This window comes from Salmo salar, chromosome 07, assembly GCF_965601325.2.
Source record: "Salmo salar chromosome 07, fSalSal1, whole genome shotgun sequence".
NCBI lineage: Eukaryota > Metazoa > Chordata > Actinopteri > Salmoniformes > Salmonidae > Salmo > Salmo salar.
This window is the reverse complement of record NC_138297.1, coordinates 66,594,232-66,611,186: the sequence shown is the minus strand read 5'-3', so window position 1 is coordinate 66,611,186 and position 16,955 is coordinate 66,594,232. Positions and strand designations below refer to the sequence as shown.

General features: G+C 44.6%; 1 protein-coding gene across 2 annotated transcripts in view; it reads right to left on the bottom strand.

Moving 5' to 3' along the window:
• Positions 1-16,955, bottom strand: part of cacna1c (calcium voltage-gated channel subunit alpha1 C) — a 587,915-nt gene that overhangs the window by 116,502 nt on the left and 454,458 nt on the right. For both annotated transcript variants that reach the window (XM_082977959.1, XM_082977960.1), the window contains exon 10: positions 7,281-7,371. In XM_082977959.1, coding sequence (XP_082834085.1) covers positions 7,281-7,371 — 91 coding nt within the window. The remainder of the gene's footprint in view (positions 1-7,280; positions 7,372-16,955) is intronic.

Here is a 16,955-nt window from a genome sequence, read left to right as displayed (position 1 = left end):
TTACCAGATTCAGCTACTGTTGGTACTATCACCATATGTTACCAGATTCAGCTACTGTTGGTACTATCACCATATGTTACCAGATTCAGCTACTGTTGGTACCATCACCATATGTTACCAGATTCAGCTACTGTTGGTACTATCACCATATGTTACCAGATTCAGCTACTGTTGGTACTATCACCATATGTTACCAGATTCAGCTACTGTTGGTACTATCACCATATGTTACCAGATTCAGCTACTGTTGGTACTATCACCATATGTTACCAGATTCAGCTACTGTTGGTACTATCACCATATGTTACTAGATTCAGCTACTGTTGGTACCATCACCATATGTTACCAGATTCAGCTACTGTTGGTACTATCACCATATGTTACCAGATTCAGCTACTGTTGGTACTATCACCATATGTTACCAGATTCAGCTACTGTTGGTACCATCACCATATGTTACCAGATTCAGCTACTGTTGGTACTACCACCATATGTTACCAGATTCATCTACTGTTGGTACTATCACCATATGTTACCAGATTCAGCTACTGTTGGTACTATCACCATATGTTACCAGATTCAGCTACTGTTGGTACCATCACCATATGTTACCAGATTCAGCTACTGTTGGTACCATCACCATATGTTACCAGATTCAGCTACTGTTGGTACCATCACCATATGTTACCAGATTCAGCTACTGTTGGTACTATCACCATATGTTACCAGATTCAGCTACTGTTGGTACCATCACCATATGTTACCAGATTCAGCTACTGTTGGTACTATCACCATATGTTACCAGATTCAGCTACTGTTGGTACCATCACCATATGTTACCAGATTCAGCTACTGTTGGTACTACCACCATATGTTACCAGATTCATCTACTGTTGGTACTATCACCATATGTTACCAGATTCAGCTACTGTTGGTACTATCACCATATGTTACCAGATTCAGCTACTGTTGGTACTATCACCATATGTTACCAGATTCAGCTACTGTTGGTACTATCACCATATGTTACCAGATTCAGCTACTGTTGGTACTATCACCATATGTTACCAGATTCAGCTACTGTTGGTACCTCACCTGCCAGCGCACTGGGACCTCCCGTTACCAGATTCAGCTACTGTTGGTACCATCACCATATGTTACCAGATTCAGCTACTGTTGGTACTATCACCATATGTTACCAGATTCAGCTACTGTTGGTACTATCACCATATGTTACCAGAGATCCTGCTGGTGTGTTTGGCTCATATAGTTCACTACTATATGCATGCGCTGGTCTAAAGTAGTGCACTATATAGGGAATAGGGTGCTGGTCTAAAGTAGTGCACTATATAGGGAATAGGGCTCTGGTCTAAAGTAGTGCACTATATAGGGAATAGGGCTCTGGTAAAAAAGTAGTGCACTATATAGGGAATAGGGCTCTGGTCTAAAGTAGTGCACTATATATGGAATAGGGCTCTGGTCAACAGTAGTGCACTATATAGGGAATAGGGCTTTGGTCAACAGTAGTGCACTATATAGGGAATAGGGCTCTGGTCTAAAGTAGTGCACTATATAGGGAATAGGGCTCTAGAGTAGTGCACTATATAGGGAATAGGGCTCTAGAGTAGTGCACTATATAGGGAATAGGGCTCTAGAGTAGTGCACTATATAGGGAATAGGGCTCTAGAGTAGTGCACTATATAGGGAATAGGGCTCTAGAGTAGTGCACTATATAGGGAATAGGGCTCTAGAGTAGTGCACTATATAGGGAATAGGGCTCTAGAGTAGTGCACTATATAGGGAATAGGGTGGCATGGGCGTCATTTTAGACCAGCCTAGTTGTTTCTGTCTCAACAGCAATGCTAGTGTGTGTAGTAACAGCGCTACTGTGTTTTAGTGGGACTGGACAGTGTTCGGGATAGATATAGCCATGTGTTCTGGCCTTGAGACAGATCAGTTGGCACCATCTCTGACTGTAACATAAACATGCTGAAGAGGCATTATGGGAATAGATATCCTCTACCAGGGCCATTGATGAACATTTGTGAAAGAGCATGTGTGTGTGAATGGTCCTACGGTCCTGGTGCACTGAACAGTATACACTCATCTAAACTACCCAGAGGTCTGCTAGCTGGAGAGAGACAAGCATCACTTGCTTTTTGCTGGCCAGGCTAGTGTGTGTGTGTGTGTGTGGGTGTGTATCCGCTTCCGTAAGTGCGTTTGTGTGTGTACCTGCTTCCGCGTGGCTGTGTGTTTGACAAAGCGGTAGTGTGGGGCCAGTCGGCCATTAGAGAGGTGCTGTCAGACACAGCCCATTACACCCCATTCATTTCCCCTGTCCCCCTTCAGCCCACCATCAAACCACTGGCCCCAGATCAGCCTTGACAGACACAGTGCCTATACAAACTGCACTGCAATGTTAGTGTCAACTGACCCAAGATCAGAGGCTAACAGAACCAACCTAACCAGAACAAATGGTAGAAAAACAAGCTGTCAGGTGTAATATGAACTTCCCTCTCAGGATGTATCACAAACCAGTTGTCTTTTTAGACTCACTGTCCCAAATGGAACCATAAATGTCTAATAATCTAGTGCACTACATAGGTTATAGGGTGCCATTTGGGGTGAACACACCCTGCTACAGCTCATTCCTGGTAACACTGTCTGAGATCTGAGCCCTCCTAAACCTACTTCCTGGTAACACTGTATGAGATCTGAGCCCTCCTACACCTGCTTCCTGGTAACACTGTATGAGATCTGAGCCCTCCTACACCTGCTTCCTGGTAACACTGTCTGAGATCTGAGCCCTCCTACACCTGCTTCCTGGTAACACTGTCTGAGATCTGAGGCCTCCTACACCTGCTTCCTGGTAACACTGTGAGAGCTAAGCCCTCCTACACCTCCTTCCTGGTAACACTGTCTGAGATCTGAGCCCTCCTACACCTGCTTCCTGGTAACACTGTCTGAGATCTGAGCCCTCCTACACCTGCTTCCTGGTAACACTGTCTGAGATCTGAGGCCTCCTACACCTCCTTCCTGGTAACACTGTCTGAAAGTTGAGCCCTCCTGTACCTACTTCCTGGTAACACTGTCTGAGAGCTGAGCCCTCCTACACCTGCTTCCTGGTAACACTGTGAGAGCGGAGCCCTCCTACACCTGCTTCCTAGTAACACTATGAGATCTGAGCCCTCCTACACCTGCTTCCTGGTAACACTGTCTGAGAGCTGAGCCCTCCTACACCTGCTTCCTGGTAACACTGTCTGAGAGCTGAGCCCTCCTACACCTTCTTCCTGGTAACACTGTGAGAGCGGAGCCCTCCTACACCTGCTTCCTGGTAACACTGTGAGAGCGGAGCCCTCCTACACCTGCTTCCTGCCGGTCGAGCCCCCACACCTGCTCCGGACCTGCGAGAGCTGGCCCTCCCCCGCCCGGACCGCGGGCGGCCCTCCTACACCTCCCGGCCTGTGGGCGGGCCCTCCCCCGCCCGGTAACACTGTGGGCGGGCCTCCCCCGCCCGGACCGATGGGGGCCCTCCCCCGCCCGGACCGCGGCGGCCCTCCTACACCTGCTTCCTGGTAACACTGTCTGAGATCTGAGCCCTCCTACACCTGCTTCCTGGTAACACTGTCTGAGATCTGAGCCCTCCTACACCTGCTTCCTGGTAACACTGTCTGAGATCTGAGCCCTCCTACACCTGCTTCCTGGTAACACTGTCTGAGAGCTGAGCCCTCCTACACCTGCTTCCTGGTAACACTGTGAGAGTTGAGCCCTCCTACACCTGCTTCCTGGTAACACTGTCTGAGATCTGAGCCCTCCTACACCTGCTTCCTGGTAACACTGTCTGAGATCTGAGCCCTCCTACACCTGCTTCCTGGTAACACTGTCTGAGATCTGAGCCCTCCTACACCTGCTTCCTGGTAACACTGTGAGAGCTGAGCCCTCCTACACCTGCTTCCTGGTAACACTGTATGAGAGTTGAGCCCTCCTACACCTGCTTCCTGGTAACACTGTCTGAGATCTGAGGCCTCCTACACCTCCTTCCTGGTAACACTGTCTGAGATCTGAGCCCTCCTACACCTGCTTCCTGGTAACACTGTCTGAGAGCTGAGCCCTCCTACACCTCCTTCCTAGTAACACTGTGAGAGCTGAGCCCTCCTACACCTGCTTCCTGGTAACACTGTCTGAGAGCTGAGCCATCCTACACCTGCTTCCTGGTAACACTGTCTGAGAGTTGAACCCTCCTACACCTGCTTCCTGGTAACACTGTCTGAGAGCTGAGCCATCCTACACCTGCTTCCTGGTAACACTGTCTGAGAGTTGAGCCCTCCTACACCTGCTTCCTGGTAACACTGTCTGAGAGTTGAGCCCTCCTACACCTGCTTCCTGGTAACACTGTCTGAGAGTTGAGCCCTCCTACACCTGCTTCCTGGTAACACTGTATGAGAGTTGAGCCCTCCTGTACCTTCTTCCTGGTAACACTGTCTGAGATCTGAGCCCTCCTACACCTGCTTCCTGGTAACACTGTATGAGAGTTGAGCCCTCCTACACCTGCTTCCTGGTAACACTGTATGAGAGTTGAGCCCTCCTACACCTCCTTCCTGGTAACACTGTCTGAGAGCTGAGCCCTCCTACACCTACTTCCTGGTAACACTATGAGAGCTGAACCCTCCTACACCTGCTTCCTGGTAACACTGTCTGAGAGCTGAGCCCTCCTACACCTACTTCCTGGTAACACTGTCTGAGAGCTGAGCCCTCCTGTACCTCCTTCTTTACAGGGATGTACAGTACATTGAGATGTTATTGACATTGAAGCTGTCTAACCCTGCGGCTTGTATACACAGTGACAAATGATCTGAGGCACAGAGTCAAGATGTGGAGTCTATGGTGTCTGACACTGATGGGTCTAGTCTACCTGCTGTGTGCTGTGTGTCTGAGCCTTGGGCCACACCAACAACAACAACGATGGTAGAATCAGATAGACAGTGAAAACAGAGAACGACATAGTGCCAGGACGATGGGTCTACAACATAGAAATAGAATCGATAGGGAGAAAATCTACCATCCGACCACAGAGCTCTAATGGTCTACTGTCTGTCTGATAACAGTCTGGGATAATAGTGTAGAAGTCTTGATTCCGTAGTCTTGGTCATTCTAATACTATGGGCAGCAGAAAATATGTATGATGTGTAGTTCACCTGAGTGTGTGTGTGTTTAAAAAAATAAAACATCGAAAGCACATTTTATTGGTCACACGTGCTTAGCAGATGTTAAAGCGAGTGGAGCGAAATGCTTCTAGATCCGACAGTGCAGCATTATCTAACATGTCATCTAGCAGTACTAGAAGCAAGGCAGCCCTCTCTATCGGCGCCATTTTACAATGTGTGTGTATGTTTGTGTGTGTATGTGTTTGTACATGATTCAGTGCTTTCATGTGTGTGTGTGTGTGTGTGTGTGTGTGTGTGTGTGTGTGTGTGTGTGTGTGTGTGTGTGTGTGTGTGTGTGTGTGTGTGTGTGTGTGTGTGTGTGTGTGTGTGTGTGTGTGTGTGTCTCAGCAGTTGTTATGAATGAGAGAATGTGAAGAGCAGGGCCAGGGGAAATCAACCGCTCTAGTGTGGCCTTGAGTAAAAGTAGAAGAAGAAGAAGAAGAAAATGAAGAAGAAGAAAAACAAATGAAGAAAAAGAAGAAGAAAATGAAGAAGAAGAAAATGAAGAAGAAGAAAATGAAGAAGAAGAAGAAAATGAAGAAGAAGAAAATGAAGAAGAAGAAGAAAATGAAGAAGAAGAAAATGAAGAAGAAGAAAATGAAGAAGAAGAAGAAAATGAAGAAGAAGAAAATGAAGAAGAAGAAGAAAATGAAGAAGAAGAAAATGAAGAAGAAGAAGAAAATGAAGAAGAAGAATTAGGAGAGAGACCGCTTGAATAAAGGTGTGAATAGAGGCATGCGTGAATCATCCCTTCATCGCAGCTCCCGGAGGAGAGAAGAGGAGGAATACGCTGCAACAGCAACAAAGGAGAGAAAGGAGAGAAAGTGGGGAAAACAGAAAAGACAGAATAAAGAAAGGATAATCGTTGGAGAGGAAATGATAAATACCTTAGATCACTGAGAGAGGAGGAAAGAAAGAGTGATGTCAAAGTAAAGACAGGAGTTAGAATTTGCAGGTGAAGGAAACCTTTCATGTCAAAGTGAAGGGCAGGTGGAAAATCAACAAGAGAGTTGTGGAGAAAATCAATCATATGTTCCAAGGAGGAGAGGAGAGAAATAAGAGCTTTAAATAGCTGCAGGTGAGGCAGGGACAGGAAGGATGAGAGGGAGGGGGAGGCAGGGACAGGAAGGATGAGAGGGAGGGGGAGGCAGGGACAGGAAGGATGAGAGGGAGGGGGAGGCAGGGACAGGAAGGATGAGAGGGAGGGGGAGGCAGGGACAGGAAGGATGAGAGGGAGGGGGAGGCAGGGACAGGAAGGATGAGAGGGAGGGGGAGGCAGGGACAGGAAGGATGAGAGGGAGGGGGAGGCAGGGACAGGAAGGATGAGAGGGAGGGGGAGGCAGGGACAGGAAGGATGAGAGTCAGGGGGAGGCAGGGACAGGAAGGATGAGAGGGAGGGGGAGGAAGGGACAGGAAGGATGAGAGGGAGGGGGAGGCAGGGACAGGAAGGATGAGAGTCAGGGGGAGGCAGGGACAGGAAGGATGAGAGGGAGGGGGAGGAAGGGACAGGAAGGATGAGAGTCAGGGTGAGGAAGGGACAGGAAGGATGAGAGGGAGGGGGAGGAAGGGACAGGAAGGATGAGAGTCAGGGGGAGGAAGGGACAGGAAGGATGAGAGGGAGGGGGAGGAAGGGACAGGAAGGATGAGAGTGAGGGTGAGGAAGGGACAGGAAGGATGAGAGTCAGGGGGAGGAAGGGACAGGAAGGATGAGAGTCAGGGGGAGGAAGGGACAGGAAGGATGAGAGTCAGGGTGAGGAAGGGACAGGAAGGATGAGAGGGAGGGGGAGGAATGGTAAGGGAGGGGAAGGAAGGGTAAGGGAGGGGAGGAAGGGGGAGGGAGGGGGAGAAACGGTAAGGGACTGTGAGGAAGGGGAAGGAAGGGGAAGGAATTGTTAAGGGAGGGGGAGGAGGGCGAGGAAGGGTAAGGGAGGGGGGAGGAAGGAGGTGGAAGGGTAAGGGAGGGCGAGTGCAGGTTTGAGGTAGGGTGAGTGTGGCTAAGGGAAAATGGGGGTTAGCTAATAGGTGAGACGGGAGACTGTAAGTGTAGAAAGGGTGAGGGTGGGTTGAGGTACTTACGCTAGCCGGGTACAGCAGGTCTCTCCCTCCATATCTCCTGCTGGAGTGGCGTCAGTATTCACTGACTCATTCTCACTGGCCGGCATGCTCACTGAGGAACACACGGACAGGTAGAGGGAAAGAAGGAAGGAGAAATGAATCAGGAGGAAGGACTGTTGACATATCCCTCATCACAGGCTGGTTATTACTGATACCCTTCTATATCACAGGCTGGTTATTACTGTTACCCTTCTCTATCACAGACTGGTTATTACTGTTACCCTTCTCTATCACAGGCTGGTTATTACTGTTACCCTTCTCTATCACAGGCTGGTTATTACTGTTACCCTTCTGTATCACAGACTGGTTATTACTGTTACCCTTCTCTATCACAGACTGGTTATTACTGTTAACCTTCTCTATCACAGGCTGGTTATTACTGTTACCCTTCTATATCACAGACTGGTTATTACTGTTACCCTTCTCTATCACAGACTGGTTATTACTGTTACCCTTCTGTATCACAGACTGGTTATTACTGATACCCTTTGTATCACAGACTGGTTATTACTGTTACCCTTCTGTATCACAGACTGGTTATTACTGTTACCCTTCTGTATCACAGACTGGTTATTACTGTTAACCTTCTCTATCACAGACTGGTTATTACTGTTACCCTTCTATATCACAGACTGGTTATTACTGTTACCCTTCTCTATCACAGACTGGTTATTACTGTTAACCTTCTCTATCACAGACTGGTTATTACTGTTACCCTTCTCTATCACAGACTGGTTATTACTGTTACACTTCTCTATCACAGACTGGTTATTACTGTTAACCTTCTCTATCACAGACTGGTTATTACTGTTACCCTTCTGTATCACAGACTGGTTATTACTGTTAACCTTCTCTATCACAGGCTGGTTATTACTGTTACCCTTCTGTATCACAGACTGGTTATTACTGTTACCCTTCTCTATCACAGACTGGTTATTACTGTTACCCTTCTGTATCACAGGCTGGTTATTACTGTTACCCTTCTGTATCACAGACTGGTTATTACTGTTACCCTTCTCTATCACAGACTGGTTATTACTGTTACCCTTCTGTATCACAGACTGGTTATTACTGTTACCCTTCTCTATCACAGACTGGTTATTACTGTTACCCTTCTCTATCACAGACTGGTTATTACTGTTAACCTTCTATATCACAGACTGGTTATTACTGTTACCCTTCTCTATCACAGACTGGTTATTACTGTTACCCTTCTGTATCACAGACTGGTTATTACTGTTACCCTTCTCTATCACAGACTGGTTATTACTGTTACCCTTCTCTATCACAGACTGGTTATTACTGTTACCCTTCTCTATCACAGACTGGTTATTACTGTTACCCTTCTCTATCACAGGCTGGTTATTACTGTTACCCTTCTCTATCACAGACTGGTTATTACTGTTACCCTTCTGTATCACAGGCTGGTTATTACTGTTACCCTTCTGTATCACAGACTGGTTATTACTGTTACCCTTCTGTATCACAGGCTGGTTATTACTGTTACCCTTCTCTATCACAGACTGGTTATTACTGTTACCCTTCTGTATCACAGACTGGTTATTACTGTTACCCTTCTCTATCACAGACTGGTTATTACTGTTAACCTTCTCTATCACAGACTGGTTATTACTGTTACCCTTCTGTATCACAGACTGGTTATTACTGTTACCCTTCTGTATCACAGACTGGTTATTACTGTTACCCTTCTGTATCACAGACTGGTTATTACTGTTACCCTTCTGTATCACAGACTGGTTATTACTGATACCCTTCTCTATCACAGGCTGGTTATTACTGTTACCCTTCTGTATCACAGACTGGTTATTACTGTTACCCTTCTCTATCACAGACTGGTTATTACTGTTACCCTTCTCTATCACAGGCTGGTTATTACTGTTACCCTTCTCTATCACAGACTGGTTATTACTGTTACCCTTCTGCTGGTTATTACTGTTACCCTTCTGTATCACAGACTGGTTATTACTGATACCCTTCTCTATCACAGACTGGTTATTACTGTTACCCTTCTATATCACAGGCTGGTTATTACTGTTACCCTTCTCTATCACAGACTGGTTATTACTGTTACCCTTCTCTATCACAGACTGGTTATTACTGTTAACCTTCTATATCACAGACTGGTTATTACTGTTACCCTTCTCTATCACAGACTGGTTATTACTGTTACCCTTCTCTATCACAGACTGGTTATTACTGTTACCCTTCTCTATCACAGACTGGTTATTACTGTTACCCTTCTCTATCACAGACTGGTTATTACTGTTACCCTTCTCTATCACAGACTGGTTATTACTGTTACCCTTCTCTATCACAGGCTGGTTATTACTGTTACCCTTCTCTATCACAGACTGGTTATTACTGTTACCCTTCTGTATCACAGACTGGTTATTACTGTTACCCTTCTGTATCACAGACTGGTTATTACTGTTACCCTTCTGTATCACAGACTGGTTATTACTGTTACCCTTCTGTATCACAGACTGGTTATTACTGTTACCCTTCTCTATCACAGACTGGTTATTACTGTTACCCTTCTGTATCACAGACTGGTTATTACTGTTACCCTTCTCTATCACAGACTGGTTATTACTGTTACCCTTCTCTATCACAGACTGGTTATTACTGTTACCCTTCTCTATCACAGGCTGGTTATTACTGTTATTACTGATACCCTTCTGTATCACAGACTGGTTATTACTGTTACCCTTCTGTATCACAGACTGGTTATTACTGTTACCCTTCCTTGCTGTATCACAGACTGGTTATTACTGTTACCCTTCTCTATCACAGACTGGTTATTACTGTTACCCTTCTCTATCACAGACTGGTTATTACTGTTACCCTTCTGTATCACAGACTGGTTATTACTGTTACCCTTCTGTATCACAGACTGGTTATTACTGTTACCCTTCTGTTACCCTTCTATATCACAGACTGGTTATTACTGATACCCTTCTGTATCACAGACTGGTTATTACTGTTACCCTTCTGTATCACAGACTGGTTATTACTGTTACCCTTCTGTATCACAGGCTGGTTATTACTGTTACCCTTCTCTATCACAGACTGGTTATTACTGTTACCCTTCTCTATCACAGACTGGTTATTACTGTTACCCTTCTGTATCACAGGCTGGTTATTACTGATACCCTTCTATATCACAGACTGGTTATTACTGATACCCTTCTGTATCACAGACTGGTTATTACTGTTACCCTTCTGTATCACAGACTGGTTATTACTGTTACCCTTCTATATCACAGACTGGTTATTACTGTTACCCTTCTGTATCACAGACTGGTTATTACTGTTACCCTTCTCTATCACAGACTGGTTATTACTGTTACCCTTCTCTATCACAGACTGGTTATTACTGTTAACCTTCTCTATCACAGACTGGTTATTACTGTTACCCTTCTGTATCACAGACTGGTTATTACTGTTACCCTTCTGTATCACAGGCTGGTTATTACTGTTACCCTTCTGTATCACAGACTGGTTATTACTGTTACCCTTCTCTATCACAGACTGGTTATTACTGTTACCCTTCTGTATCACAGGCTGGTTATTACTGATACCCTTCTATATCACAGACTGGTTATTACTGATACCCTTCTGTATCACAGACTGGTTATTACTGTTACCCTTCTCTATCACAGACTGGTTATTACTGTTACCCTTCTGTATCACAGACTGGTTATTACTGTTACCCTTCTGTATCACAGACTGGTTATTACTGTTAACCTTCTCTATCACAGGCTGGTTATTACTGTTACCCTTCTCTATCACAGACTGGTTATTACTGTTACCCTTCTCTATCACAGACTGGTTATTACTGTTACCCTTCTGTATCACAGACTGGTTATTACTGTTACCCTTCTCTATCACAGACGGGTTATTACTGTTACCCTTCTGTATCACAGACTGGTTATTACTGTTACCCTTCTGTATCACAGACTGGTTATTACTGTTACCCTTCTCTATCACAGACTGGTTATTACTGTTACCCTTCTCTATCACAGACTGGTTATTACTGTTACCCTTCTCTATCACAGGCTGGTTATTACTGTTACCCTTCTGTATCACAGACTGGTTATTACTGTTACCCTTCTCTATCACAGACTGGTTATTACTGTTACCCTTCTCTATCACAGACTGGTTATTACTGTTACCCTTCTCTATCACAGACTGGTTATTACTGTTACCCTTCTCTATCACAGACTGGTTATTACTGTTACCCTTCTATATCACAGACTGGTTATTACTGATACCCTTCTGTATCACAGACTGGTTATTACTGTTACCCTTCGGTATCACAGGCTGGTTATTACTGTTACCCTTCTGTATCACAGGCTGGTTATTACTGTTACCCTTCTCTATCACAGGCTGGTTATTACTGTTACCCTTCTCTATCACAGACTGGTTATTACTGTTACCCTTCTCTATCACAGACTGGTTATTACTGTTACCCTTCTCTATCACAGACTGGTTATTACTGTTACCCTTCTCTATCACAGACTGGTTATTACTGTTACCCTTCTCTATCACAGACTGGTTATTACTGTTACCCTTCTCTATCACAGACTGGTTATTACTGTTACCCTTCTCTATCACAGACTGGTTATTACTGTTACCCTTCTCTATCACAGACTGGTTATTACTGTTACCCTTCTCTATCACAGACTGGTTATTACTGTTACCCTTCTGTATCACAGACTGGTTATTACTGTTACCCTTCTGTATCACAGACTGGTTATTACTGTTACCCTTCTCTATCACATACTGGTTATTACTGTTACCCTTCTGTATCACAGGCTGGTTATTACTGTTACCCTTCTGTATCACAGACTGGTTATTACTGTTACCCTTCTGTATCACAGACTGGTTATTACTGTTACCCTTCTGTATCACAGGCTGGTTATTACTGATACCCTTCTGTATCACAGACTGGTTATTACTGTTACCCTTCTGTATCACAGACTGGTTATTACTGTTACCCTTCTCTATCACAGGCTGGTTATTACTGTTACCCTTCTGTATCACAGACTGGTTATTACTGTTACCCTTCTCTATCACAGACTGGTTATTACTGTTACCCTTCTGTATCACAGACTGGTTATTACTGTTACCCTTCTCTATCACAGACTGGTTATTACTGTTACCCTTCTCTATCACAGGCTGGTTATTACTGTTACCCTTCTGTATCACAGACTGGTTATTACTGTTACCCTTCTCTATCACAGACTGGTTATTACTGTTACCCTTCTGTATCACAGGCTGGTTATTACTGTTACCCTTCTGTATCACAGACTGGTTATTACTGTTACCCTTCTGTATCACAGACTGGTTATTACTGTTACCCTTCTCTATCACAGGCTGGTTATTACTGTTACCCTTCTCTATCACAGACTGGTTATTACTGTTACCCTTCTCTATCACAGACTGGTTATTACTGTTACCCTTCTGTATCACAGACTGGTTATTACTGTTACCCTTCTCTATCACAGACTGGTTATTACTGTTACCCTTCTCTATCACAGACTGGTTATTACTGTTACCCTTCTCTATCACAGACTGGTTATTACTGTTACCCTTCTCTATCACAGACTGGTTATTACTGTTACCCTTCTGTATCACAGACTGGTTATTACTGTTACCCTTCTCTATCACAGACTGGTTATTACTGTTACCCTTCTCTATCACAGACTGGTTATTACTGTTACCCTTCTGTATCACAGACTGGTTATTACTGTTACCCTTCTGTATCACAGACTGGTTATTACTGATACCCTTCTGTATCACAGACTGGTTATTACTGTTACCCTTCTCTATCACAGACTGGTTATTACTGTTACCCTTCTGTATCACAGACTGGTTATTACTGTTACCCTTCTCTATCACAGACTGGTTATTACTGTTACCCTTCTCTATCACAGGCTGGTTATTACTGTTACCCTTCTCTATCACAGACTGGTTATTACTGTTACCCTTCTGTATCACAGACTGGTTATTACTGTTACCCTTCTGTATCACAGACTGGTTATTACTGTTAACCTTCTGTATCACAGACTGGTTATTACTGTTACCCTTCTGTATCACAGACTGGTTATTACTGTTACCCTTCTGTATCACAGACTGGTTATTACTGTTACCCTTCTATATCACAGACTGGTTATTACTGATACCCTTCTGTATCACAGACTGGTTATTACTGTTACCCTTCTGTATCACAGACTGGTTATTACTGTTACCCTTCTCTATCACAGACTGGTTATTACTGTTACCCTTCTCTATCACAGACTGGTTATTACTGTTACCCTTCTGTATCACAGACTGGTTATTACTGTTACCCTTCTGTATCACAGACTGGTTATTACTGTTACCCTTCTGTATCACAGACTGGTTATTACTGTTACCCTTCTGTATCACAGACTGGTTATTACTGTTACCCTTCTGTATCACAGACTGGTTATTACTGTTACCCTTCTGTATCACAGGCTGGTTATTACTGATACCCTTCTATATCACAGACTGGTTATTACTGATACCCTTCTGTATCACAGACTGGTTATTACTGTTACCCTTCTGTATCACAGACTGGTTATTACTGTTACCCTTCTATATCACAGACTGGTTATTACTGTTACCCTTCTGTATCACAGACTGGTTATTACTGTTACCCTTCTATATCACAGACTGGTTATTACTGTTACCCTTCTCTATCACAGACTGGTTATTACTGTTAACCTTCTGTATCACAGACTGGTTATTACTGTTACCCTTCTATATCACATACTGGTTATTACTGTTACCCTTCTGTATCACAGGCTGGTTATTACTGTTACCCTTCTGTATCACAGACTGGTTATTACTGTTACCCTTCTCTATCACAGACTGGTTATTACTGTTACCCTTCTGTATCACAGGCTGGTTATTACTGATACCCTTCTATATCACAGACTGGTTATTACTGATACCCTTCTGTATCACAGACTGGTTATTACTGTTACCCTTCTGTATCACAGACTGGTTATTACTGTTACCCTTCTATATCACAGACTGGTTATTACTGTTACCCTTCTGTATCACAGACTGGTTATTACTGTTAACCTTCTCTATCACAGACTGGTTATTACTGTTACCCTTCTGTATCACAGACTGGTTATTACTGTTACCCTTCTCTATCACAGGCTGGTTATTACTGTTACCCTTCTGTATCACAGACTGGTTATTACTGTTACCCTTCTCTATCACAGACTGGTTATTACTGTTACCCTTCTCTATCACAGACTGGTTATTACTGTTAACCTTCTCTATCACAGACTGGTTATTACTGTTACCCTTCTCTATCACAGACTGGTTATTACTGTTACCCTTCTATATCACAGACTGGTTATTACTGTTACCCTTCTCTATCACAGACTGGTTATTACTGTTACCCTTCTCTATCACAGACTGGTTATTACTGTTACCCTTCTGTATCACAGACTGGTTATTACTGTTACCCTTCTGTATCACAGACTGGTTATTACTGTTACCCTTCTCTATCACAGACTGGTTATTACTGTTACCCTTCTCTATCACATACTGGTTATTACTGTTACCCTTCTCTATCACAGACTGGTTATTACTGTTACCCTTCTCTATCACAGACTGGTTATTACTGTTACCCTTCTGTATCACAGACTGGTTATTACTGTTACCCTTCTGTATCACAGACTGGTTATTACTGTTACCCTTCTGTATCACAGACTGGTTATTACTGTTACCCTTCTCTATCACAGGCTGGTTATTACTGTTACCCTTCTCTATCACAGACTGGTTATTACTGTTACCCTTCTCTATCACAGACTGGTTATTACTGTTACCCTTCTCTATCACAGACTGGTTATTACTGTTAACCTTCTGTATCACAGACTGGTTATTACTGTTACCCTTCTCTATCACAGACTGGTTATTACTGTTACCCTTCTCTATCACAGACTGGTTATTACTGTTACCCTTCTCTATCACAGACTGGTTATTACTGTTACCCTTCTGTATCACAGACTGGTTATTACTGTTATCCTTTTATTCTCTTTTGTTTTCTAGCTGGCTTCCTCCTGACCCCTCAGACAGACATCCCTCTGCTAACAGAACTCCTAGTGGTAGAGTCCTGTAGGACAGTTTTAGGGACACTGATATAAGGGAGGTTTGGTTTTTAGTTCCCTAAAGCTTTGCGCTCCAGACTCCAAGATAAGTGAGGTTTTAAGTCCTGTAAAGCTTTGAGTTCCAGACTTTGGTAGAACTGAGCAGAAGAATTCAGGTAGAAATAGACAGACCAGTACAACAACAAAAATGAAAGAACATATTTAAATAAATACAGAGAAAGTAATTGAGAAAGAAGGAGAAGAAATCTATCAACTTACTGGGATAAGACAAATCATATTACAGTTTGTCCAAAGACACAACCATCAAACTCTCACAATGTTCCTCAACCAAACCAGATGAGACGGCCCGGTCAATGGGATCACTCCTTGAATTAGACAAATGAAATCGTACCACTACTGACAACCAAAACCTGTAGAAAACCCATGTCTGGGATAGAGAAGCCTGGAGCTACCAGGGTCCCTCAGTAATACCCCATCTGATTGACACATCTCCTGGGGTAATGATAATGAAGAGGAGAGAGGGAGGGATGGATGGGTGGAGGGAGGGAGATATGTAGAGGGAGAAGAGGGAGAGTGAGAAGGGCAGGAGCGAGGGAGGGAGGGCGGGAGGGAGGGAGGGAGGACGGGAGGAAGGGAGGGAGGGATGGAGGGAGGGAGGGAGGGTGAGAAGGGCAGGAGCGAGGGAGGGAGGGCGGGAGGGAGGGAGGACGGGAGGAAGGGAGGGAGGGATGGACGGAGGGAGGGTGAGAAGGGCAGGAGCGAGGGAGGAAGAAATGGAGGGCGGGAGGGAGGGAGGACGGGAGGAAGGGAGGGCGGGAGGGAGATATGTAGAGGGAGAGGAGGTAGAGTGAGAAGGGCAGGAGCGAGGGAGGAAGGGAGGGTGGGAGGGAGGGAGGGAGGATGGGAGGGAGGGAGGGAGGGATGGAGGGAGGGAGATATGTAGAGGGAGAGGAGGGAGAGGAGGGAGAGGAGGGAGAGTGAGAAGGGCTGGAGCGAGGGAGGGAGGGAGGGAGGCCCATATCAGAATCTCCTCTTATAGCCCTGTCACTCTTCATGTCCACTCTGGGGATTCTAGAATGAGGTCTGTGTTCACAGGAATAGCTGCCACTGCTTACAGGCAAAACCAGACAGGAAGGCTTCAGCTAAACTCAGCTAAACAACATGGAGACAGAAAGGAGACAGAAAGGCTTCAGCTAAACTCAGCTAAACAACATGGAGACAGAAAGGCTTCAGCTAAACTCAGCTAAATAACATGGAGACAGAAAGGCTTCAGCTAAACTCAGCTAAATAACATGGAGACAGAAAGGAGACAGAAAGGCTTCAGCTAAACTCAGCTAAACAACATGGAGACAGAAAGGCTTCAGCTAAACTCAGCTAAACAACATGGAGACAGAAAGGAGACAGAAAGGCTTCAGCTAAACTCAGCTAAACAACATGGAGACAGAAAGGCTTCAGCTAAACT